General features: G+C 42.4%; 3 protein-coding genes across 3 annotated transcripts in view; 1 reads left to right on the top strand and 2 right to left on the bottom strand.

Moving 5' to 3' along the window:
• LOC311007064 (NACHT, LRR and PYD domains-containing protein 3-like) overlaps positions 1–27,751 on the bottom strand; it is a gene marked incomplete at its 3' end in the record, with an annotated part of 257,119 nt that overhangs the window by 54,236 nt on the left and 175,132 nt on the right. The window lies entirely within an intron of this gene.
• allc (allantoicase) lies at positions 6,271–19,456 on the bottom strand. Its single transcript, XM_084000832.1, has 11 exons — positions 19,302–19,456; positions 14,577–14,627; positions 14,348–14,435; positions 13,810–13,929; positions 12,223–12,302; positions 11,992–12,124; positions 9,287–9,442; positions 8,419–8,492; positions 8,225–8,333; positions 7,319–7,437; positions 6,271–6,498 (listed from the first exon to the last, which is right to left on the bottom strand). Exons 1-11 carry the CDS (start codon positions 19,386–19,388, stop codon positions 6,331–6,333), a joined length of 1,185 nt encoding a protein of 394 aa, XP_083856958.1. The 5' UTR covers positions 19,389–19,456; the 3' UTR covers positions 6,271–6,330.
• Positions 25,950–27,751, top strand: part of LOC311007022 (kinesin-like protein KIF26A) — a gene marked incomplete at both ends in the record, with an annotated part of 49,762 nt that continues 47,960 nt past the window's right edge. Inside the window, one exon of the mRNA XM_084000104.1 lies at positions 25,950–26,009. Coding sequence (XP_083856230.1) covers positions 25,950–26,009 — 60 coding nt within the window. The remainder of the gene's footprint in view (positions 26,010–27,751) is intronic.

Here is a 27,751-nt window from a genome sequence, read left to right as displayed (position 1 = left end):
AAGAGGTAAAACTGAATTACAGAGATCTGGAATGAAAAATCCAACTATTCAAAATGTAGTTAGGACCAGTCAGAAAGACGTTGTTGATATCTACAATGTTAATTCTGGAGAGTTGAACTTACCCACCGAGCATTTTCCGGTCTAAAAGACGTCTAATAGACGTCTAAATGGTCCCTAGATGTCTAGGCTAAAATTGGTCTACCACTGGTATAAAAGTGAAAGTTTTTTAGACGTCTAAGTTTATACTAGCCGTCTAATAGACGTCTAAAAGACGACTACGTCTAGACATCTTGTCTAATCATAGACGTTTAAATAACCGCTAATATACGTCTATTTTTAGACGTCTAAATTTAGACGTTTGCCAGACGTCTATTTTTATACCACATGTATACGTCTCGTCTAATCTTAGACGTTTAAATAACTGCTAATGAACGTCTATTTATAGACTAATTTTAGACGTTTACTTTTATACCATATTTAAAGTCCATTACAAAATCTAGACATCAATTAAACATACTATTATATGGATATTCTAATAAATCTAGATATTTAAGTCATGTAATTACAATCTATCAAATGATTAACAAGAACCCTATATTAAAAAGGACATTAAAGTTGTCAAAATGCATCATGACCAAATTTAACCTGTGATCCTTACCTTGATGTAGTTGCAGTATGTTATGACAATCTATTCACATTATGTGTTTTTTTGGTCTTTTAAATAGGTTTCAGTAACACTAATGTCATGCTTATTTTACCACTGGATATAAATATATCTCTTGATGGGAACATTAACCAAACTATCCTACTGTAATCTCAATCAACCTACATTTTTAAAACAAATTCCAACCATCACAAACATATGAAAGTGCAATATAAATATTTTTAATTCCTTTACAAAACAGAAAATACAAAACATGGAGGGAGGGAACAAGTGGATCAAGAAGAAGGAAGAAGAAGGAAGGATGAAGGGAAGGAAGGAAAGAACCAAGGATGGAGGAAGTGAACAGATTGGGTCAATTTGAGTCAGAACAGAACAGGAGGGTTAAAAACATTAGAAATTTGAAAAGAACACCCTGAAACTGTGAACAAAAAGGCAAACAAAAACAAAAACAACAACTACACCAATGGCCTCTTGTAGCCCCCTCCACCGCTGCGAGCTGGGGCCTGCTTAAAATGTAGCTCCGTTGCTGAGGCAATGAGGTCATCTGTGGCATCCTTAAAGGACTTTCGTACAGCTTCTGCAAACAAAGCAATAAAATAAATGAAGAGAAATTGCAAGTGTGGTTGCCCATTGTTTTACGTGATGTCACAGAGATACTATCCAATAACAAAAGGTAGATGGTTTCAAAGGACTTGACTCAATGGGCATTGGTCACCACCCATTTGAGACTTGGGGCTCTAGTTTCATAAACCAGGCGCAGTCGCGCCAACGGGGTGTGTCTAGGAGCACTGTACAAGTTCGGTGCACGGTGCAGCTCGGCACAGGCACTCCTCCCGTCCCTCTACTCCTACCGGCGCAAATGGCAAAGGAGAGGGTGCGAGTCCGTTCTTCACCAATCAAATGAGCTCCTCTCCTCACCTTTAAATGACCCACGAGTGATGCGCACTGCAATTTTGTCATTTCGACATGGCCGAGGGAGACAGTGATGCCAGACAGCCAAACTTTTTACAGGAGGAAACTGATGTTTTGGTCCGGGAGGTCCAGGCTCACAGTGGCCAAATACATGGCAACACGTACAGACCTCCACGGACTGAGCAGAAGTAGTCTGGGAGGAGGTTATTGTTAATCAGATTTGCCCTGCGTTGACCATGTGTGAAAAAACAAACCAACAAAAAACACACCCTTTTCCCACTAATAAAGACGCTAGTATCCTATATTTAAAGGAGCATTAACGCAAATCCGCGGCCACTAGATGGAGCCAGTGGCGGAGCATATCAGATATAAACAAGTGCAATCAGTTGTCAGAGAGAGAGCAGCCTCGTTTGGTGATAAGAAGAACAAGTTCTCTAGTGTAGGACATGAGGAGAAAAAATATGCCCCCCCCCCTCCCCCTCCCTCACCGTGCGATTGGGGAAAGGAAAAAAAAAACTCCCTAGTCGACACGGCAGCTCTACGTCGCGCACAACCACAACAACAGCTACAACTTCCTCCTACAAATGCACGACGGAGTACGTGCAGACCGCAGTGGACGACTCCTCAGTCCATGAGTTTCATGTCTCCAAAACTACAGAGTGGCCCGCGTTAATGTGCCGTTAAAATCATTTTTGTGTCAACACTTTAATAACGCTGAGAGGACAGCTGAAGAAAGACACAGGGGCGTGGAGAGAAGTGTTCTACCGAGCGATTCAGTGACTGTAAGCAGCCTAACACTGCTACATTACAATTTTCTATTGCATTTTTCCGATTCGGAGTTTGGTTTTCCGCGTTCCGAGTGCAATTAAACGCAGCAAGCGCCGGGCCGGCTTGGATCATAACACGTGCACAGATCACATCAACATAAAAAAAATAGTAATGGGGATGAAACCAGAAGCAGCTGTGCGTAAAGGACGCATCGCAGAGCGTCTCTCTCTCTTTTTTTCCGGAGATGAGCAATGCCGAATATATATTCACTCTCTGATGCTGTTTGTGGTTGGCTGAGAGAGATGTTAACTTGTTATTTTGCATCACGTTTTAATCTGTGTTAAATCAGGCAGGTTGAGTTCCATTACACATGCCAACCGCCTTTGATCTGACATCAGATGTGACGGGACAATCTATATAGATATAGATGTATGTGCTGATTAAGATGATTGCATTGAATAGTGACAATTGCAACTGCATTAAAATGTGCCTGAATCTGTGGAAACCTGCCTGTGAGGTCTTGGTGACGTGTGCACTCTGCGCCTGTCAGCCAAACTACCACTGCACTGCCTTGCGCAGAGAGTAGACCTGGTTTTAGTTGGCAAGCATTCAGCGCACCGTCGACGCTGCTCTTTGGCACGAAACTGTCACTGCGCCAAGCTGAATGTGACTCCTCCCCCTGCTGCGCCGCCACACCCATCTCTGCACACCTCTGTCTACCAAACTGCAAACCAAGCGCGTGCTGCACTGCGCTGGACAAAACTTGCACTGCGCAGTAAGTCTGTAAAGATTAATAAATTAATAAATAAAGCCTGACTATAACTGTATTATGGTTCCCTTTCATGAAACAACACATATTAAGTTACATAATTGTCAGTATTACAGAGATTACCTAGTACAGTCCAGACACATTGTTGTTTGTTAATGTCATGTCAGTCACACATGTTTAACATGAAGCAATTTCCAAATAACTAGCAGACAGTTTTCTATTTACCTGTGACCACAGAGTAGAAGGCAGTCTGTGTGAAGGCCCTCTTCTTTTGCTTCCCACCTCCAACATATTAAATTGTGTCATGATGCTGTTCATGAAGAGTCTGCAACAGATAAAAAATGAAGACAATTGTTAACAGTAAACTTATATAACTTGTAACTTGTAACCACCCACTATTATGTTGTCTGTTCTACAGATATTAAACTTCTATGTGTAATCATACCTGCCCATGATTTTGTTCGTGCAGGTCTTCAAATCCTTTCCTCCAATATGAGACAGTTTTGCAATCTGTATGATATTACAAATTATCAACATTGTGAAAAACATGGAATTACTTAAGGAAACGCTTTTCAAAGTTGAATTCAGGGACTGTTCCTTTAGGTAAGGAAAATGTGACCCTTACAAGTCTGTAACTGGGAGTTTATGAAATCAAATAGACACTGGAAATAGTGCTGCTAGCTATATTTTAATCAATTTTGGGCTTATATTTTCAGGTAGTAAGTATTATGCATCATATGACTCAAGAAAATCTGCTATTGTATGTGCTACTGTGTAAAGTCTCATTTAAACCTTACTTTTGGCTGAGCATGCCATATTTCACAAACAAACAAATCGTTTTTGCAATGATGCTTGTACTAGCAGGCAAGCCATAGCTAGCGAGCTAGCAGGGCAGGCCAGCCATAGCTAGCATATCAAGCATATCGTCGGCATTTTGCAAACAGATTGATGACAATTAAATGAACAAACATTGCAGGAAAAAGCAGCATTTCAATAACGTAACCTTGACCACTCACCTATAGGAAGCTCTTCTTCTTTTCGCACACTCTTCTCCGCTCTCGACCGGTGTCGTGCATGGATGTGGTGTAGTGCTAGAAGCATAGCCAGAAGTCGTTTTTGAACTTCCCGAAACTGATTTCCGGTCCACAAGACAACTTCCAGCGTGTTGCTGCCTCCTAGTGGGGAGGGGAGGGATCATAGAGGGATCTGCTGACAGTATCTCCATATCCATATTGGCTACTGTCCCCGATCGCCTATAGTGCAAATTGCCATTTTATTTTACTGTTCACCAATAATTATTTTTTCAAAGGAATTATTTGCATTAATGCTCAATAAACTTAAATGCAAACTGCCTATATCTATATAGGTTAATAGTGATATCTAAATATTTCTAAACATGGTTGGCATAATCTTATGCTTAAAAAAGAAAGCATAAGATGTAAACATAACATAAACAACATAAAAAAAATAAAGATAACTTAATAGTTTAAACCTGGTCTAAATCTAGATGCTGATTAAACGTCTAAATCAAGGCTAAATCTAAACTTCACTGTATATTGATCAATGGTCATTCAGATGATTTTATTACAATATTTGGACACCATTGTGCAACTTACAGTTATTTATTTGGTCAGTATTCATTATTTAATGTATTTAATTCAACCGTCTAGATTTGGTCTAAAAATAGACGTTGATATGAGGTCTTGATTTAGACGTCTAAATCGAGTCTAAATCTAAACTACACTGTACATTGATCAATGACTGTTACAAATGTTTTAATCCAGCATTTGGCCATCATTTATACAATTTACAGTAGTTTTCTTGGGTCAGTATTCATTATATAATTCAATCGTCTAGATTTGGTCTAAAAATAGACGTTGATATGAGGTCTTGATTTAGACGTCTAAATCGAGTCTAAATCTAAACTACATTGTACATTGATAAATGACTGTTAAAAATGTATTAATCCAACATTTGGCCATCATTTATACAACTTACAGTTGTTTTTTTATTTAATATTTAATGATTAATGGATTAAATTCTATCGTCTAGATTTGGGCTAAAATATAGACCGATTATAGACGGGCGAATGTCGGTCTAAACTTAGACTAGACGTCTAATAGACGTCTAATGCTCAGTGGGTAGCTTTTAAATGTTAAAATGGCTTGTTGCCATAGACTCGTCCAGCTGTGAGCAACACCTGGCCTCGAGCTGCTGATGTCACCGATGACATCATCATCACACACACACACACTCACACTTTTCTGTTTCTGCCTCACAGGAAGTAGGGCAGGTGGCTTTCAAAATAAAACAAGAAGTAAGACAATAAGAGCTTAGAGCTGATGAGTGTTTTTAGGAGCTGAACTGAAGTGAAGTGATTATTGATTATTGATCGGCTCATTGATCACTGAGGCTCCGGTGGGTCGAGTCGACCTGCAGCTGCTACTGCATTAGACTGAGACTGGGGGGGGGGGGGGGGGAGAAAGGAGAGAGGGAGAGAGGGAGAAAGGAAAGGAAGAGAGGGGGAGAGAGGGAGAAAGGAAAGGAAGAGAGGGGGAGAAAGGAAGGAGAGAGAAAGATAAAGGTAAGAAAGAAAGAGATAAAGGAAGGAAAGAGGGAGAGAGAAAGAGAAAGGAAAGAGGGGGAGGGAGAGAGAAAGGAAAGAAAGAGAGAGATGAAGGAAAGAAAGAGGGAGGAAGGAGAGAGGGAGAGAGAAAGAGAGAGAAAAGGGAAAGAAAGAGATAGAGGAAGGAGAGAGGGAGAGAAGAAGGAACACGTTCACTCTATCGATCCAGACGGAGTCGATCGGCCTGAGGCTCTGAGTCAGAGCTGAGGATTCTGGGTAATAACTCAGGTCTGCCCCCCCCCCCGCCCCCCCTCTCTCTCTCTGGCGATGACCTCACCAGGCGATGACCTCACCAGGCGATGACCTCATCAGGCGATGACCTCATCAGACTCAGTGAGTGAGTGTGAGGAGGAGGAACAGAGGGGCTTGTGGGTTAATGACAGCAACAACCAGGTGAAGTGGTGACATCACCGACCACGAGGCGTCGCCTAGCAACAGCCCTGATGTGTGTGTGTGTGTGTGTGTGTGTGTGTGTGTGTGTGTGTGTGTGTGTGTGTGTGTGTGTAGGAATAACGACCTCCACTCAGTCGTCATGAATGTGACTCTGTTTTATTTGTCGCCGTGTCCCTGAACGCATCATCACCGTGGCCGTCACAGTTTGGCCGGCGGCGCCTTCTGATTGGTCGGAGCGGCGGCTCGACCCCACAGGCGCAGGCGGCTGACCCCGCCGTCCGGGGCGATGACCAGGCGGACGTGAGTGATTGGTCGGCTCAGAGAGAGCTCCGCCTCCTCGTACAGGTGGCGGTGATGTGGGCGGAGCTACAGCAGAGACCACGGAGAAGACGGTGAGAAGTATGGCGAGAGGATTTAACATTTAAAAACTAAGTTTGACTCTCCAGAGTCAACACTGTAGATATCAACAACGTCTTTCTGACTGGTCCTAACTACATTTTGAATAGTTGGATTTTTTATTCCAGATCTCTGTAATTCAGTTTTACCTCTTGTCAAAAAGAACATTTCAGATCCACAACTACGTTCTTCCTTCACTGTAACCATTCATGTGTATGGGGTTTGTCATTACAGATATCTACAGTTCAGTTGCAGATATCCACTATGTGAATTACAGATATCTGTAACTGAATTACCACTAGTAGTAATTCCAGTTACAGATATCTACAACTTGATTCTGACTAGTCATAATTCCAGTTCTAGATATCTTTAATTCACCTCAATTACAGATATCTACATGTCCCTGTTCAGATATCTGTAATCAAGTTTTGACTAGGAGAAATGAAGTTGTAGATATCTGTAACTGGAATTACTACTAGTGGTAATTCAGTTACAGATATCTGTAATTCACATAGTGGATATCTGCAACTGAACTGTAGATATCTGTAATGACAAACCCCATACACATGAATGGTTACAGTGAAGGAAGAACGTAGTTGTGGATCTGAAATGTTCTTTTTGACAAGAGGTAAAACTGAATCACAGATATCTGGAATGAAAAATCCAATTATTCAAAATGTAGTTAGGACGAGTCAGAAAGACGTTGTTGATATCTACAGTGTTGACTCTGGAGAGTCAAACTTAGCTTTTAAAGGTTAAATCCTCTCGCCATAAGAGCGTGTGACCTCACCTTCTGGGGGCGGAGCAGCGGTTGCCAGGCGACAGAGCGCCACCTGGAGGCGACGCCCCGAGCCTCGTCCTCGCAGCTCAACGCACACGCCTCGATGCTGCACGAGTCTGGGAAGTTCCCTGCACGGAGGAGCAGAGGTCAGAGGTCAAAGGTCAGAGGTCAGAGAGGAGTTTTACTTATTTATTAAAAATGAACAGTGATGGAAAAATGATGTTATAAAATAATAACAGCGCTACTTTATTCATTAACAGTAATCCATAAAGCTACTGTTTCCCCCGTTTTAACGGTGTTACTGTTACTGACGGTAAAATGCTCCGTTACTGGACTCTAGACGTCCTGTCACTAAATAATAACACACCTGTTAAAGGGTAATTACAGTTTTTTTTACATTCTGGACCTTATTTCTATCATCAAATCCGATCATTTCCTCCCCCAGATAACTTTGGTGTCATTCCAAGTGGTTGTGATGAAATGAGCTCCAGCCGAGAGGCGTGTATATCCGTATAATGGAGTCTACAGGGCAGCAGAATGCAGCCTCTAAATAACACATTATCTGCAGAGAAACTCCTTCATTTCACCAATATTTAGTTCTGATAGGCTAGTGCTATTCCCCTCTGAGTCCGGGGTTAGCTGTTATCAACATCCGGGGTCTGTAGGTTGACCTACTGACCTCTGACCTGGATGATGTCATCTCTGAGCTTGTTGCTACCGCTAATGCTACGGTTCGTTTCTGTTTCTGACTAGTCAGAACAAAATGAGCAGCTGGATGAAGTTCAGCTTCCACAGGCTTCCTCTCCTCAACCTGGACTCACTAAAGCTCCGGCTAGTTGAGATAAAAATGGACCCGAATGCCGAAGCAGAATGATTATTATCAGAATGAGCCGTTGGGACGTTTCCTTCCTCCACCTTTGAAGTGGTTGGTGTCGACCTCCACGCTGCTGATCGCTCCGACGTGTCCCAGTCGGAACACCGCCCACTCCGAGCCCGGGACCAGCAGGATGCCGCTGCGGTCCACCTGCAGGACACAGAGGAGATGATCAGTCGGGTGGTTCAGCTGCTCCTGATTGGCTGAAGCTTTGGAGCGTATCGGCGTGAGGAACCTTCAGCTCTTTGGGTCGGTCCAGGCGGCGAGCGGTCTCCCAGCCGTCGGCCATGTTGGCGGCTCGGCCCGGACCTGCAGGGACATCACACCACGTCACATCACAGGGACGAGACATCACAGAGAGAGAGACAACATGAAGATAAAACTGAAATATGCAAATTATATGCTAATTAACCCTCCTGGGTCAAGGAAGGAAGGAAGGAAGGAAGGAAGGCAGAAAGGAAGGATGAAGGGAAAGAAGGGAGGGAGGGAGAGGGAACAGATTGGGTCAAAAAGGAAGGAAGAAGTAATGACACAGGGAAGGAAGGAAGGAAGGAAGGAAGGAAGGAAGGAAGGAAGGAAGGAAGGAAGGAAGGAAGGAAGGAAGGAAGGAAGGAAGGAAGGAAGGAAGGGAAAAAGGAATGTGGAAAGAAGAAAGGGAAAAAAAAGGAAAGAAAGGTGGAGGGAGGGAACAGATTGGATCAATTGGATCAAAAGAGGAAGGAAGAAGAAGTAAGGACGGAGGGAACGAAGAGAGGAAGGACGGAAGGAAGGAAGGGAAAAAGGAAGGAAAGACAAATGGAGGGAAGTAACAGATGAGGTCAAGGAAGGAAGCAGAAGGATGGACGAAGGCAGGAAGGAAGGCAGGGAAAAAGGATTGTGGAAAGAAGGAAGGGAGAAAGGAAGGAAAGAAAGATGGAGGGAGGGAATCAATCAGGTCATTTTGATCAAAAGAGGAAGGAAAGAAGGAAGAGAAAAGGAATTAAGGAAGGAAGGAAGGGAAAAAGGATTGTGGAAGGAAGGAAGGAAGGAAGGAAGGAAGGAAGGAAGGATGGAGGAAGGGAACAGATTGGGTCAACAGGAGGGTAAAGGGCGTTGATTCCAACCAATCATGTTGCGCGGGTGTCCGAAGTGGGCGTCGCTGTAGCCGAGGCAGACGCCCCCATTGGTCAGAGCCAGCAGGTCCAGCAGCTGGTGGGCGGAGCCAGACGACCAGTCTCTCTGGCCGACGCCGTAAACACGAAGTCTGGAGATCCCTCCGTCTAGGACACGGGGACAGCAGCGTGTGTGTGTGTGTGTGTGTTAGGGATGGGAAGATTAACCGATACGTATCGATACCATAGACTGTAACAAACATGGCCGTAGCACCCGTGTCGTCCCCCATTGGTTCTGGGGAGTCGTTTCTGTGACTCCAACATGGCGGCCTGAACAGCGCCATGTTGGATTTACCGGCCGAGAACCGCCGAGAACCCGCCCACTGGCCTCGAAGCAGCTGTCCACGGAGCTGCTCGGACCTGTCACTCAACGTTTCTACGCCCTAATTGGCCAGAGTTTTAACCTAATAACAGTCAAACGGTAGAGTTAAACCCCCTCAGAGTGTGTGTGGGGGTAGAAACTATCGATTGAGACAAAAAAACGTTGTGACACCAGGCTTTTAACATGTTTATTGAGGATGTAAAGTGGGTGATTTTAACATGGGGGTCTATGGAGAATGCTGCTTTCTGACACCAGCCCCCAGAGGAAGAAGAGGGGATTGCAGTTTTTTGAACGCAGAAGTGAGCTTCACTTCTCAGACCCACAACTGCCCCCTTGATCGATACACAGACCCGCGCTGAATGGATGCAATATTTGAAATAAAATCAAGATGCATCGGTGAATATCGATATTTTGATCGCTGAGTGTTTTCTGCATTTATTTGTCCATGTAACCGACCAAACTACATGTTATCTGACGTTTTTACTCTAAATAAGATCTTTTCTACGTTAACGTTGGTCACCTGGAGCAACGGCACGGTGGTTTTCATATTCATTTACAGTAATTGTTCTTGTTAATAACAATGAGCATCCTTAAAGGGATAGTTAAACATTTTGGCAAATTGGCCCATTGCCATAATCCCTATAGTCATAGCAGTAGGTTCGTCACCTTTAATTGTCGGTGCAAGCTGTTTTTAGAACGGCGGAGCAGAGCCGTGAGCTGCTCAGAGCTACGCTACGGAGGCTCATTATGGGATTTCTTTGGTTTCCCTCATCAAACTCATCAAATACACAATCCAACAACTCCACAACGCTCTGGTGGACAAGTTGTGAGCTGCACATTCACCACGCTATGAGATAATAACACAACGTTACCACACAGAGTTGTTTTAGAGGCAAATTCATGCAAAACCACTGATGCACGTTGCCTTCAGGGACAGTTTTTCATCAACAGTCTCTGTATTTCCCTCTAAAACAACTCTGTCAGCTCACGGCTCTGCTCCGCCGTTCTAAAAACAGCTTGCACCGACAATTAACTCATTGAGTGCCATTGACGTCTATGGACGTCAATCAAAATCCAACGCTTGAGTGCCATTGACGTCCATAGACGTCAAATGCAGTTTTCTGCGGCTGGTAAATGGGGACGCTCTCGCGCACACTCTGAGTAATTTTGGGGCTTCTGGGATGTGTAGAACGAATGAGACTGTAGATCAGAGCAAGAAGTGAAGAAGAAGGAGAAGACGAGCGCGATCGGTACAGAGATAACAAAGTCGGAAAAAGTTTCTATTTCTAGAGAAAACGACGGGCAGAGCCTGGAACAAGTGTAACGTGGAGCTGGAGGAAAGCTCAGCCACGGACGCTATTAGCATAGCTCCAGCATGAAGTGATCGGAGGAGGCAGGAAAGGTAAACTCATCTAGATGATCAGCACCAAAATGCCGAAGCGAAAGCGGATCGCGGAGTCAGTTTCACCAGCTGCTGTCTAACCGACGTGACGACGAACCGAGAGATCAGCGCGGTGAGTCGCTGCCGCGGCCGCGTCCAGCACAGAGGCTGAAGACGCCACGACGTCTCCCTCCCTCCTTCAGAGACGAGGGGAAGCAGCAGGAGGAGAAGGAGGAGAGGAGAGGGGAGGGGGAGGAGAGGGAGGGGAGGGGGGCGTAGGAGAGGCTGATGGGGCAGCAACCGCTCGTACTTGTTGTATTTTAGTTGTTGTTGTTGTTGTTGTTGTTGTTTTGTTTTTTTTGTTTTTTTTGGGGGGGGGGTGTCAATGAAAAAACATGTGAAATGAAACTTTCAGATGTCTTACATGTTTTTGAAGCCAAAATTAAAACGGATAAATCACTATTTTTCTTGAGAGACTCTCTTTCACAAAAATGCATTTTTCTCAGCTTTCTAGAAAAAAAGTGGTCTTTTTGGTGCAACCAGGCTCTATTCAACTTAAGATAAATCAAGAATGGAACAAGGTACAAACAAATGTTTTTTTCCCTAGTTAAATAGAGAGTCTCCTCTTTCCTTTGAGCTGTTTGGTGTTTTCAGAGTCATAGTACAAAATATTCTCTGGGTCTTGACATATTACTCAAAATGCCCCAGAACGCTGGCACATGGCACTGACCATTTTATAAAAGGGCTGGCACTCAATGAGTTAAAGGCAACGAACCTACTGCTATGACTATAGGGATTATGGCAATGGGCCAATTTGACTAAATGTTGAACTATCCCTTTGTGTGTGTGTGTGTGTGTGTGTGTGTGTGTGTGTGTGTGTGTGTGTGTGTGTGTGTGTGTGTGTGTGTGTGTGTGTGTGTGTGTGTGTGTGTGTGTGTGTGTGTGTGTGTGTACCGGGGTGCATGTTGAGGCGTAGGTGTGTGACGCGGCGTTCCCAGTCGACCTTGAAGTAGTTGTGGCAGCAGTCTGAGTATCCAGGCCGGAGCGGGGCCACGCCCACCAGCTCAGGCCACGCCTCCGAGCGCAGCTGCCAATCAGAACACAGCACACAGTCAGTCAGTCAGACGGACGACTCTGTCACCACGGCGACGAGGTGCTGGTCGTCATGTGAAAGCGGGCGGTTACCTTGGCGACAGCAGCCAGCTGAGCCTCGGAGGCGGCCATGCCGGTCCGGTCTCCCTCCAGGCTGAAGGCCGGCGGCCGGTCTGAGGAGGAACAGGAAGTGGCTCAAAGAGAACTCATTCTACGACACGAAGACATCAAACGAATAGATCACAAACATCGAGACTTCACGACTTTATTCTTGTAAATTTACAACTTTTTTCTCGTAGGAAATGTTTGACTTTATTCTCGTGAATTTACGACTTTATTCTCATAGCCTAATGTTATGACTTTATTCTCGTAGGAAACGTATGACTTTATTCTCGTAAATTTACGACTTTATTCTTGTAAAAGTACAACTTTATTCTCGTAAATTTACGACTTTATTCTTGTAAAAGTACGACTTTATTCTCGTAAATTTACGACCTTATTCTTGTAAAAGTACGACTTTATTCTTGTAAAAGTACGACTTTATTCTCATAAATTTACGACTTTATTCTCGTAAAAGTACGACTTTATTCTCGTAAATTTACGACTTTATTCTTGTAATGTTATGACTTTTTTCTCGATGGAAATGTTTGACTTTATTCTCGTGAATTTACGACTTTATTCTCATAGCCTAATGTTATGACTTTATTCTCGTAAAAGTACGACTTTATTCTCATAAATTTACGACTTTATTCTTGTAAAAGTACGACTTTATTCTCATAAATTTACGACTTTATTCTTGTAAAAGTACGACTTTATACTCGTAAATTTACGACTTTATGCTCGTAAATGTCCGACTTTATTCTCGAAGTCTGTGTTGTTGTTTTTTCTCAATGTGGCCCTAATACTCCGTCGTACTTCACCGACAGCAGCTTGTTAAAAGTTTTTATGTTATTCTTTTATCTTTTTCTGTTTTTTTCCTCTTTTTTTTTTTTTTACATCGGAGACAGTGAACGCATCAGCAAGACAACGTGTCGTCAGGCCGCGTAGCTCTGTTATAAGACAAGACCTGCAGTGTGAGCGTCCATGATACTCAATCATAATATAATATGATGTTCAGTATCCATGATATTGAATATACAGTAATCCTCTGTTGGCCGCTCTGTGTCCATAGCAACCATTCAGCAATTAAATGAACCGAAGCCAAATATTGCATGAATGAAGTAACTAAATGTCTGACTGTTTGATCTGAAGTGGATTACAGCTGAACAAATCATAGAGCTATCACATCAAAGGCTACAGATTACACACAACCACCACTACCGCTACTCTTTTATATGTGACTATGAGAAAGTGCATTGTCGACAAAAATCTATGATACTTTCTTGGTTTCGAACGCGGGCTGACTGCAGAACGGACACATGAGCTACCAAGTGTTAGCGCTATCTTTTAACAAGGCTTTGTTCCATTCTGAGAGTTTTTCAGACAACACACTGCTGCACTCTGTTTCCCACGTCGCTTCACGCGGTTTCAGCTGAATCTGATGGTTTTTAATGTGTCAGCTGTTCTGAAACTAAAGACCTGGTCCTGTGTAGACCTGGTCCAGTGTAGACCAGGTCCTGTGTAGACCAGGTCCTGTGTAGACCAGGTCCTGTGTAGACCAGGTCTAAGACGGTCCCGTACCCAGACAGGCGGCCTGGACGGAGACGAAGGGCGAGTGGTTTCCGGTGAAGAAGGACGTGTCGACGTCGAGGCCGTGGATCAGACCGGGGACTCCCAGCTGGATGATGCACCAGTCCTGACCTGACACACACACACACACAGAGGGAAATACAGAGACTGTTGATGAAAAACTGTCCCTGAAGGCAACGTGCATCAGTGGTTTTACATGAATTTCCCTCTAAAACAACTCTGTGTGGTAACGTTGTGTTATTATCTCATAGCGTGGTGAATGTGCAGCTCACAACTTGTCCACCAGAGCGTTGTGGAGTTGTTGGATTGTGTATTTGATGAGTTTGATGATGAGGGAAACCAAGAAATCCCATAATGAGCCTCCGTAGCGTAGCTCTGAGCAGCTCACGGCTCTGCTCCGCCGTTCTAAAAACAGCTTGCACCGACAATTAAAGGTAATGAACCTACTGCTACGACTATAGGGATTATGGCAATGGGCCCAATTTGACAAAATGTTGAACTATCCCTTTAAGAGTAATGGGTTACTGACCAGGTATCCTCTTCCTCCTCGTCTCCCATCCGTCCATCCACTTCCCAAACTCGGTGAAGGCCGTGGGGATGAACTCCGGCTTCTCTCTCTGTGCAGACGAGTCAGAGTGACACACACACACACACACACACACACACACACACACACACACACACAGACAGACGTGTATTAATCCGCCACAGGAAATAGTCCCATGCAGACTGTGGACTAGAGCAGAGATGTGTCGTACCTTCAGCAGGTTGGCAGCCGGAGCAAACCACTCGTCTGTCGCAAAGATCACCTGACAAACACACACAGGAAACTCTTCTCAGTGGTGGAGAGTAACAGAGTAAAGTTAGTTGAGTACTGTACTTAAAGCAGAAGTAAGTGATATATTTGTGTTAATATAAGTCTTAAATAGTTATATCTTCCGACAGCAATCACTTCTATCCATCACTTTCCGGAGAACGACGCTGGGTGTCGCCATGACACTCCATTCATTACATTTTAGATTAACGTTAGCCGGGCTAACCGTTAGCTGTTAGCTGTTAGCAGTGTCTTAAATAACTCAATAAATGGCCCATGAAAAAAATATTTTTTCCAGCAGATATCTCTGTTCCAACATGACTGAGCTAACTGGAGTAGTTTCATGTGGTGTCCCACAACGGGAGGGTTTTAACAGCTGACGTCCTGATGTTAGTTTGCTGCTGCTGTTAGCTGTCAGCAGCAGCGAAGCTAACGGCTACGATAACCATGACTAGTTGCAGAGGCGTGCACACAGAAGTGGTGGTGTTTGTTCGGTAATTCGTTTTGTAGACTTGACAAAACATCAGATTAGTCAGGGCGGTTTTGGCAGCCCGGAGCCCCCACATTTGGTACCTACACCGGTGGCTAACGCTACCAGTTAGCCGCTAACGCTACCAGTTAGCCGCTCGCTAGAATGCTACTACGGGGTTGAAAACCGACTTCCGTTGTGGTGTGACGCAATGGATTATGGGAAAATAAAGTGGTGGATAGAGTGTTTGGTCTGAAACACGGGTCTGTCAGTCACTCTGCTCTGCTCTGAGCCCAGGAGAAAACTTTCCTTGTATCCTACAACCTTTATCCAATGAGGAGAGAGAACGGCATAAAGGGGCAGTCCTCTCTGTGTGTGCAGCCAAGGGATGCGCCTGAATGTGGTGACGTAGGGACGAGGACCAATAGATCCATGACGAGGGCGGGGGCTGCTAACTCCATCTGCTGACAAGACGTTATGGTGCGTTCAAGGCAACTCGTAACTCGTGTTTCTCCGACCTGTGAAGTCGTACCAGTTCGATCTGGTACGAGTTCACGGGTCAGAAGTTACGAGTGGCCGTTATAGTGACTTTCACAGGTAAAACAGGTCGGAGAAACACGAGTGGGTTGCCTGGAACGCAGCATTAGCCAAAACCACCGGATCGCTTACTTCTGCTTTAAGTACATATCCAGAGGATTTCTACTTTACTTGAGTATTAGATTTCTTTGGTACTTATTACTCTACTTGAATACATTTCCAAGACAAATATTTGTACTTTTACTGGAGTTAATTAGTAGGAAGGCTGAAAAGTACTGGTTACTTTCAGGTCTTTTTCTAAAATCCTATTGGACACAAGCTGAAGTGGCCTTTCTCCTTCTCTAACCATAAAAAGAAAGTCACTTACACGGTGGCTGATAACACGATGTTGACGCGTGCATATGGGTGCAATTAAAACCAGTCCAAACGGTTTCAATGTTAACTCAAAGCTGATTTATTTCCACAAAATAACTTAACTCCAGCACTGTCACGCCATGTCACGGTAAAGAAAACGTGTGCTCCATCAACCACACCTGTGTCTTGTTCGTCTCAATCAAATAACCCCTCGTGACCCGTAGTGCTTGACATCACTTCCTGTATGAGCGGAAGTAACAACCAAAAATCTACCAAAATAAGACACCAAAAATAAACACCAAAATAAAAGGGCAAAATGGCTCTTACACAAGCTGTGTTTGTCAAAGAAGGAAACCCTAACCCCTAAAAGCAGCACATCAGTGCAGCTGCTTTCAAAGAGTTCATTCTCACTAACAAGAGTTAAAAGCTCCTTAGTTGATAGAAGATGAATTTTTCAATGAGGGAGAAATAATAATAGACGTGTTTTTAGTGTCTTGGAGAGTTATTTTAAACAACTTTGTGTGGGTGAGCAATTTTAATCAAAGAATAGTCATAGCAGAGCATTTCTACAAATTTTAAAATGCCTCTTTAGGGGGTCTTTAAATTCATTTAGAAAAGAATATAGTCATTCATTGATGTGAAAAATAATCCATCTCCAGTCCATCTCTGACCCTTTCAAAGTAAAAGCCCCACTAATCAATACAAGGATCAGTTTGGATCAAGTTTTGTCTTTTATCTTTGATGAATCATTGATCGATCGATTGATTAATGTCACTTCTGAATCATTTGTACAGGAGTTATGATGATTAATCTGTTAGGTGTGATCAATAGTTTAAACATTAAAGTGAAAATAGATTTGAATTCTTAAGATTTAATTTTACTTTTTTATATTTTTCCTTGATTTTATTTTCTCTGGACACATTTTACATTTGTTTTAGTTTCAGACTGAACTCACTTGGTCTTTTGTCGCCCTCTGGTGTCAGAGAGGAGGAACTACAACACTGACAGTGACACAGTCTACACTGCAAAAACTCAAACTGTCAAAATGTGTCATTTCTAGTCAAAACTAAACTCTTTCCACTTAAAATAAGACTCATCACCTAAAAATTAACTTGTTTTTAGATCATTTTCACTTTTTTCAAACTAATTTTCACTTGAAATAAGTAGAAAAATCTGCCAGTGAAAGCAAGTTTTTTGTGTTTGTAATAAGAAAGAAAAACTTGCTCCACTATCAGATTTTTCTACTTATTTCAAGTGAAAATCAGCTTGAAAGAAGTAAAAAGTGTCTAAAAACAAGCTGCTTTTTAATGTGATGAGTCTGATTTTAAGTAGAATGAGATTTGTTTTGACTAGAAATAAGACAAATATTCTTGGTAAGAGTTTGAGTTTTTGCAGTGTGACATGTTATGTACGGTATTTATATATCATTTGTTGTGTATTAACTTTGAGTTTAGTTTGTTTTCATGTTTATCTCACTTTTACAAAGTCAAATCAACAGTTTTTTGTTCTCAGATACACGAGACTGAGTTTAAATCTCTGAACATTTCATCAGACGACAGTGTTGTTTGTGTTCGAGAGAATTAAAGAACACGTCTGTAAAACACTTTAACAGTTTGTAGGATAAGAAGTCTGTTGGGTAAAATGATTCAAACTGTAAAAACATTTCATTATAAAGTAAAATACCTAAATCTGGAGAGGAAAACACAACATTGAGTCTGTTGATGCACAGGCTGAACGAAGAGGTGAAAGGTCGTGTTTGTGTGTGTGCAGGTGGACAGTCTGGACCTTTGGCCGCTCCGTGCTCACATACACTGAGTGACACCACTGGCTGCTTCAAACGGCCAAAACCGGGATGAATGTACCAAGTCAATTACAAAGAAGACAGAAGAGGCTTCATATTGTAGAAATTGAATGTTTTTTTCCTCAAAAAAATTCCAACTTATTCATAGTTATTAACTGTAAACATCTTACACTTCACTCCCAAACAGAACTAAAGAGGTTTTAGTGTGAAAGTTAAACATTGTCCATACAACCGCACTTTACCAATGTTTAATGTTACATTTAACTTGTGTTTTAATCTGTAATTTACAGCTGCAACTGTGTTTATTCATTCATTCATTGTATTATCCACTGTATTTGTATCATTGCATTTTTTATTCTATTCAGTATATTTTATTTCATTCTAAAGCCTGACCAGGACAAAGACTGTAAATGAACTGAAGCTGGACGTCTTATATGCATCACATTTTCCCTTTTTCTGTGGCAATGTTGTACGTATTGTCCCTGTTAAATAAACATTATACTTCTTTCCACTAAAACAAATGCTATTATTTTAATCGTCCGACTCACTTGAGATCAAATTGCACTTTATGTGGCCCCTGAACTAAAATGAGTTTGATGCCCCTGCTCTAAAGCAAGACTCTTGTTATATGTAGATATAAAAGAATAATTATAAGGCTACGGAAACCAAATTTTCTAGTGATTATACACTGATATTCATAGGTGTATATTCAGATTTTAAAGGGATAGAGGGAAATTCATGTAAAACCTCTGATGCACGTTGCCTTCAGGGACAGTTTTTCATCAACAGTCTCTGAATTTCCCTCTAAAACAACTCTGTGTGGTAACGTTGTGTTATTATCTCATAGCGTGGTGAATGTGCAGCTCACAACTTGTCCACCAGAGCGTTGTGGAGTTGTTGGATTGTGTATTTGATGAGTTTGATGAGGGAAACCAAGAAATCCCATAATGAGCCTCCGTAGCGTAGCTCTGAGCATATAGGGATTATTTGTCCTACAACACTGTATAAAGAAATAATTTCGGCCAAATGCTGGAAATTTGAGGTCTGCTTTTTGAAAAATGTCAAATCCCTTGTGAAAACACTCCTTCAGTCATGAGAATGAACTGTTTTGGTGCTTGAAATAGGATATGAATACAGTAATAGATAAGTGTAGAAAACAAGTCTAAAATGAAATTTTGTAAAATTGCTTTTTGAGCACAAATGTTGTCATTCTGCCGTTCTATTTTCACCAAATGTCTCAAATGTGAGATAAAAGAAGCTGAATATTGACTTCACATTACATATAAAGCTCATAGCTGCACGTGCAGACCTCAGGATGTTTAAATGACTTGATGAACCCTGGTACCTTTCTGATCATGTGGCCCCCCACCTAACGGCTGTGGCCCTGAACAACCGCATAGAGGGTTTAAATGCCAGCGGCCGGTCCTGAGTTTGACAACATGTTGAACTATCCCTTTAACAATAAAGCTTAACAAACGTTACAGGCTGAACCTTTAAGGTGAACTCACCTTCCCTCCGACCGTCTCACAGGCCAGGTCGTTGCTCTGCAGGAAGTCTGGCTGCTGCTCCCTCAGCTGGCCGCTCCGCTCCGCCATGACGCCGTCGGCTCGACTGCAGCAGCAGCAGCAGCAGCTCTGGGATCAGCCACACGGCCGCTGGCACGGGGCAAAGGTCACCGACTGCCCGGTCACACACCGCAGGCCGCAGGCTCAGTGTGTGTGTTGTGACAGCCAGCCCCTCTGTGGGCTGTCCGTCTCCAATGCACAGCCCACACGCTCAAAGTTCAAAGTTCAAAGTTCTCTTTATTGTCCCAGTTGGGAAATTGATTTGCAGCCAAGATGTCCACAATACATAAAAACATACAATACCAATAAATACACATAAAACACACACACAGAGCAATCAACCTCTGTTAGGAAAAACAGCACATAGAGCAACACATAACAACACATAACAACACATAACAACACATAGAACACATAACAACACATAACAACACATAGAACACATAACAACACATAACAACACATAACAACACATAACAACACATAGAACACATAACAACACATAACAACACATAACAACACATAACAACACATAGAACACATAACAACACATAACAACACATAACAACACATAACAACACATAGAACACATAACAACACATAACAACACATAACAACACATAACAACACATAGAACACATAACAACACATAACAACACATAACAACACATAGAACACATAACAACACATAACAACACATAGTGGGCAGAGTAATTCATTTCCAAGTGCATTCAGAGACAAGGTGCATTCAAGTGCATTCAAACGAGGTGAGATAAAACAGACTGTGTGGTCCAGACAGCTGTCAATTATCTCACTGTTTAACTCTGTTCAGCATCATGATGCAGAAGGAACTAATGAAGACCTGTATCTATTAGTCCTGATAGAGGACAGCCTTAAAGGTGCTTGAGGCAAGATCAAGGAATAAAACTCACTAGCGATACAACGGCCGTAGCGGCCATCAGGGTTACTGCAGCCATATCAGCCAAGCTGGTGCGGGAGCGCGCATCAACTCTCCACAGCAGCAGCTGATGATGTGACAGTGACACTGTGGCTGAATTGGAAACGGCGTAACGTTACTATACCAGTGTTTTACATTAATCAGCCGCCACAGTTTGGTTTGTGTCCGCCGCAGCAGTCTCTCACAGAAAAAAAGAACATTTTTCACTATCCCTCATCTCTGCCAGTCAGCCCCTCTACCTGCTGTCTCTCTCACGACACACACACACACACACGCACGCACGCACGTACACACGTAGGCTACACACACACATACACACACACACACACACACACACACACACACACACACACACACACACACAGCGCCACCCGGAGGTTGACCGCCCGGGCATCAGGTCAGCACCGGCCGCCGCCTCTGTGAGCTGCTGCTGCCTATCAGCTGCTCTAGTGGCTCTGCTCCTCCCAACACGTCGGAGAATTTCCTTACAGGCGTTGTTTGGATAAACTGACCACGGATGAATCAATCGGCTCATTGTAAAACTATTTATTTATTTATTGAAGTAGCCTAAATATGGTGATTTTTGTACGTACAGAGCCCCAAGGCTGCGCTGCTCACACACACCTGAAGCTTCACTTTTCATTCAAATGAACTAATCCGACTGCCACAGTGCCACTGTTAGATTTCATCAATGAGACCAGCATTTATATCTCCTAAAACCAGTTCAACCAGCCGGCAGAAAACCTCTAAAAACCTGTGGGGAAGTTACTCGGCTGGTTTTCTTCCCTGGGAGGAGGACAGAGGTTGCCCGGCCGATGAGCTCAGATAGATGGATGGATGGATGGATGGATGGATGGATGGATGGATGGATGGATGGATGGATGGATGGATGGATGGATGGATGGATGGATGGATGGATGGATGGATGGATGGATGGATGGATGGATGGATGGATGGATGGATGGATGGATGGATGGATGGATGGATGGATGGATGGATGGATGGATGGATGGATGGATGGATGGATGGATGGATGGATGGATGGATGGATAGATAGATAGATAGATAGATAGATAGATAGATAGATAGATAGATAGATAGATAGATAGATAGATATGTGTATGATGTGTTTCCTGTGTTGTGTCTGTTGTAAGGCGATACAGTCTACAGTCTGCACTTCTGCCCACAATGAATTTCCCTCTGGGACAATAAAGTATATCTTATCTTATCTTATCTTATCTTATCTTATCTTATCTTATCTTATCTTATAAAGCTGCTAAACGCACAACTATGCCAATTTTAACATTTACAAGCCAGACTGGATATGTGTTGCAGATACAGTATCTGTAATTCAGTTTTGCCTCTTGTCAAAAAGAATATCTCCGATATCCACACCTCCATTCTTCCTATCCACAATTGTTATTTCAGATATCCACAACTACGTTCTTCCTAGGACAAATGACGTCACTTTTGCCTAATGATTTTGATTTTGGCCTTTAAAGTACATGAGAGTCACCTTAGCTCATGTACAGCAGACATACATTACAATTACTTAATGCAAATAAAAACGTACAGATAGAAACATGGTTACAGACAGTTCACAGTCATTCATGGCAAAATACAGTTGATTCTACAGTTGTGTATGACGAGAGGATTTAACATTTAAAAGCTAAGTTTGACTCTCTGGAATCAACATCATAGATATCAACAACGTCTTTCTGACTGGTCGTAGTTACATTTTGAATAGTTGGATTTTTTATTCCAGATCTCTGTAATTCAGTTTTGCCTCTTGTCAAAAAGAACATTTCAGATCCACAACTACGTTCTTCCTTCACTGTAACATTCATGTGTATGGGGTTTGTCATTACAGATATCTACAGTTCAGTTGCAGATATCCACTATGTGAATTACAGATATCTGTAACTGAATTACCACTAGTACTAACGCCAGTTTGAGATATCTACAATTTGATTCTGATTAGTCATAATTCCAGTTCAAGATATCTTTAATTCACCTCAATTAAAGATATCTACATGTCCCCGTTCAGATATCTGTAATTAAGTTTTGACTAGTCGAAATGACGTTGTAGATATCTAATGAATCCTGTAATATCTGTAACAGACTTTTACTCTCTTTTATGCTTGTAATAATCTTGTCTTCTATGCTTGAATATCCTTCTTATTAACTTTTATGCCCTGTTTCTGCTGAATGTTTGTATTGTTGTGTATATTTGCTATTGTCTTTTAACCTATCTTTTCTCCCTCACAGCCCCCTCTCCCCCCCCCATCAAGAAGCTTATGCCTCTTGTCAGGCCATCATTGTAAATAAGAACATGTTCTTAATTGATTTCGCCTGGTTAAATAAAGGTTAAATAAAAAAAAAAATGTAACTGGAATTTGTACTAGTGGTAATTCAGTTCCAGATATCTGTAATTCACATAGTGGATATCTGCAACTGAATTGTAGATATCTGTAATGACAAACCCCATACACATGAATGTTACAGTGAGGTCATTTGTCCCAGGAAGAGGCCAGTTATAACTGGTAGTTTTAAAATATATATATTAATCCTACTGTACATATCTACAGTAAGAAGCAAATGTTCAGAGGGCTTTTATTCTGAAATTCCATACAGTGAAATATGACAGTTCATATGGGCTTTTATTCTGAAATTCCACATCAGATTGAGCTGATTTTTTCTGCGTGTCATCCTGAGGTCGACTACTATCAGTCTGAAGTGGAACGGTCCAGTTATAACTCGTAGTTTTTAAGAAATATGAATCTTAATATAGATAGAATACAGTGAAACATCACAGTTTGGAGGGCCCAGAAATCCAAACATCCTGCATTTGCAATTTTTTATTTCTTTCGGTTTAAAGGGACATTGTGTAAGTTCTCCTGTTATCTCAGGTAAACAATACCACATCGCCATAACAACATATTGTCACGTGTATTGTTTTGCCTCGTGCTGACGGACCACTTGTTTACATAGACGCTTGTTTATGCCGTTACGTGCAGCGGCTGTCGTCCGTCTGCCGTCTGCCCAATTTCACGTGAATGCAGCATGAAAAATACGACTGAGTTGCTTGCGATCTACAACCACACCGCTAGATTCTTTGATAAATTCTTACACAATGTACCTTTAAGAAAAGGTTCATTCCACCTCTGTGAAACCAAATGAAATTCCATTCGGTTTCAGCTTGAGCTGTTTATACATTCGGTTTGGACTCTAAACTGATTCTCATTGGAATATTTGACTCCATGTGAAACCACCTATTGGTTTGCTCCTTTGCCAAACGAAGGATATGCAACCTAATGATCCGGCAGCCCTGTCACTGGACTTTTGACTCGTGTGTTTTCTACTATCTCCTACCCCAGGGGTTCTCAACTAGTCTCACTCTGGGCTCCACATGTTCCCGTGGTCATTAAGTCGCGACCCACTTTTATAGAATTCAAACCAAGATTTTTTTTTTTTAATCCTTTAAAAACTCATTTAGCTCTTTATTGAGCAAAGTGCATTTCAGAGCACATGAATGAAACTGAGGAGTTACCATGACAACTGCATGTACGGAAGTGAATAAAAAAATATCAAACTGCACAAAATGGAGACCAACAAAACGATATATTTGACTTCTAATGCATCTCTGCATTCAGAGCATGTTCACTAAAGTCAATAAATATCAAATTGCACAAAATAAAGACCCACAAAACAAAACAAGATCCACTGCATCAGGCCACATTAATAAGAAACTGATATCTTTACATTCAGAGCAAATAATAAGAAAGTGATGAGGAGCATTACAACTGCATGTGTTCACGTGTCTCGTGCCTTTCATAATAAGTTATTTTTCAAAATAAAAGACATGTCCAACATCAGATGTGCATTAAATATTATTTACTTTTTTGACCAGCTGTCCGCGACCCATCCAGAACGGGTCCGCGACCCACTTCTGGGTCCCGACCCACCAGTTGAGAACCACTGTCCTCCCCTACTTTCAAAGGAGGTTAAATCGAAAGCAACTGGACTTAGTTATTTGTCCTAGACAAATAACTAAGTCCAGTTGCTTTCGATTTAACCTCCTTTGAAATACTATGACCTGGACAAATGAGAATATGCACCGGCTTGTCCTCCCCTACCTTTATTAAAGACAGTGTTGTAACATCCTGTCTTCATGCGTCCTCCTAACACAGCAGTTACAGCGGGGAAAATAAGTATTGAACACGTCACCATTTTTCTCAGAAAACATATTTCTAATAGAGCTATTGACATTAAATTTTCACCAGATGTCGGCATCAACCCAAGTAATGCACACATACAAAGAAATCCGAACATTAATGTCCATAAATTAAGTTATGTGTAATAAAGTGAAATGACACAGGGAATAAGTATTGAACACATGAAGAGAAGGAGGGCAAAAAGGTATGGAAAGCCAAGAAAGCAGCTGGAGTTTGTCAGTATTTAGAATGTAATCCTGTCTCCTATCAGTGCAAAGTAATATCTGCTGGTTTAGTCCTGATTGATGCCTTTTAAAAAGGTTTCTTACCACCAAGGTGTCAGACAATAAGTATTGCATGGTGGGCAATGGCAAAGAGCTGTCTAAGAGCTGTCTAAAGACCTACGCAACCAAAGATTTCAGACAGAAGAGTCAAAACAATAATCAGAAGGGTTCCCTAACAGTCCAGGACACTGGTGGAGAGCTTCAGAAAGACCTGGGATCAGCAGGTACAGTTGTTTCATAGAAAACAATAAGTAATGCACTCAACCGCCATGGCCTCCATGCACACACACCATGCAAGACATGGAGGCCATGGCGGTTGAGTGCATTACTGATTGTTTTCTATGAAACAACTGTACCTGCTGATTCCAGGTCTTTCTGAAGTTCTCCACCAGTGTCCTGGACTGTTAGGGAACCCTTCTGATTATTGTTTTGACTGCTGTTTTGCAATAGTAAGGTTGTGTAGGTCTTTAGACAGCTCTTAGACAGCTCTTTGCCATTGCCCACCATGCAATACTTATTGTCTGACACCTTGGTGGTGAGAAACCTTTTTAAAAGGCACCAATCAGGACTAAACCAGCAGATATTACTTTGCACTGATAGGAGACATGATTACATTCTAAATACTGACAAACTCAAGCTGCTTTCTTGGCTTTCCATACCTTTTTTGCCCTCCTTCTCTTCATGTGTTCAATACTTATTCCCTGTGTCATTTCACTTTACTACACATAACTTAATTTATGGACATTAATGTTCGGATTTCTTTGTATGTGTGCATTACTTGGGTTGATGCCGACATCTGGTGAAAATTTCATGTCAATAGCTCTATTAGAAATATGTTTTCTGAGAAAAATGTTGACGTGTTCAATACTTATTTTCCCCGCTGTATGTAAGTCCATGTCAGAGCGGTGGATCTCAGCTCTGTCTTCACTTCGCTGTCCTGCAGCCTCAAAGTTCACGCTTCAGTAACATCACTCTCCTCCCACTGCCCCGACACACACACACACACACACACACACACACACACACACACACACACACACACACACACACACACGCTGAGCTCCTCTCTGAGTCTGAAGCGTCTCCGCAGTCGGAGCTCAGTCTCAGTTTGTTGGAGTTGAGTTCCTGAGCAGAGATGTATTCTCAGTACTGGGACGCGGCTCGAGGACTGAGACCGGACTACAGGAGATTCACCGTGAGTACCGGACAAGTCTGATTAACTACTCAAACTTCAGATTAAAGGGATAGTTCAACATTTAGTCAAACTGGCCCATTGCCATAATCCCTATAGTCATAGCAGTAGGTTCGTTACCTTTAATTGTCGCTGCAAGCTATTTTTAGAACGGCGGAGCAGAGCCGTGAGCTGCTCAGAGCTACGCTACGGAGGCTCATTATGGGATTTCTTGGTTTCCCTCATCAAACTCATCAAATACACAATCCAACAACTCCACAACGCTCTGGTGGACAAGTTGTGAGCTGCACATTCACCACGCTATGAGATAATAACACAACGTTACCACACAGAGTTGTTTTAGAGGGAAATACATGTAAAACCACTGATGCACGTTGCCTTCAGGGACAGTTTTTCATCAAGCAGTCTCTGTATTTACCTGAGAGTACTGAGAAGTCTCTGACTCTCCTGATTGGGAGGAGCTCCGATATGAGGCGGCCTCCTACTTTTCCAAGTGGGAGGTCGGAAAAATCTGAGAGTTCTGAGTCGCTTCGAATGCAGCATAACTACAGGAAATACTTTTACTGTGATATTCTGACCACAGGAAGTACTTTTACCGTGGTACCTTCAGTGGGGTTACTTCATGTCACCTGGCGGTAACAGGAAGTGACCTCACAGACGGGATCATCCCTATGTTCCCTCATCTCTATAATCCCACATTTCTAACTTTTTTTTCACAGAAAATTAGGCCTTGTGTTCCCACAGGGGGGCAACCATCATTCCGACATCCCACCAGTCCGACATAGGCCTCTAATTGTCTAAATGGCAACACTTCATTTTCTATCGAACGTCCCATTATTCCGACAATTCCTACCTCCTATATGGTCGGAATGACGGTATTTTTGTTACTCTTTTTTAAACATCCTGCCTTTCCGACAATTCCTTTAATAGTGTATTTTTTCCCTCGAAAGATTTTGCACTGGTTGGGTTTAGGCACTGAAGAAAGGAGTTGGTTAAGTTTAGTAAAAAGACCAGGTAGAGGCCAGACAAGCCAGATAGAGAGAGAGAGTCCAGAGAAGTAGGAGCGAGTCACCTGTTGAGTAACGCACATTTCCTTATATAAAGCCTTGTCAGAATGGTGGGATGTCAGAATGGTGGGATGTCGGAATGACAGCATGTATCCGTTCCCACAGCTCTATGTTCCCACATTTCAAACTTTTTTTCCCACTGAAAATTAGGCCCTATGACACCGCGTCCTGACCTACAACGACGCGACAGCGAGGAAAAGTGATTAGAATGCGTAGCTACTTTTCAATCAGCCTGTCCTGACGCCGCGAGCGACGTCGCGTCGTCCAGCGATGTCGCTCAACCCTGAAATTATCGCTCGCGTTGTCTCTATCTGGACGACATTTGGCGGCGGTGTCCCGCCCCTAAACACTTCTTACTGGTTGATAAGTCCACGCTGCTTCCTGTTGACAAGCTAGTTATCAGAGAGAGGAGAATATGAGAGGAAAAAACACTCAAAGATGTGAGAAACAGCAACCAGGAAATGCCAGGAATCTCAGAATGGCGCCGCAAGTTTGTTTACATCTCTCAATAATTTGATTGGTTTGGATTCTGAACCAATAGAATATACTCGCGACCAGAGATGGCAAAAGTACCCAGATTCTTTACTTGAGTAGAAGTAAAAGTACCAGTGTAAAAAACGACTTAAGTAAAAGTGAAAGTACTGATCCAAATATCTACTCAAGTTTACCTGCCGGACA

Source organism: Trachurus trachurus (genome assembly GCF_905171665.1).
Source record: "Trachurus trachurus genome assembly, chromosome: 24".
NCBI lineage: Eukaryota > Metazoa > Chordata > Actinopteri > Carangiformes > Carangidae > Trachurus > Trachurus trachurus.
This window is presented reverse-complemented; position numbering and strand designations above follow the sequence as displayed.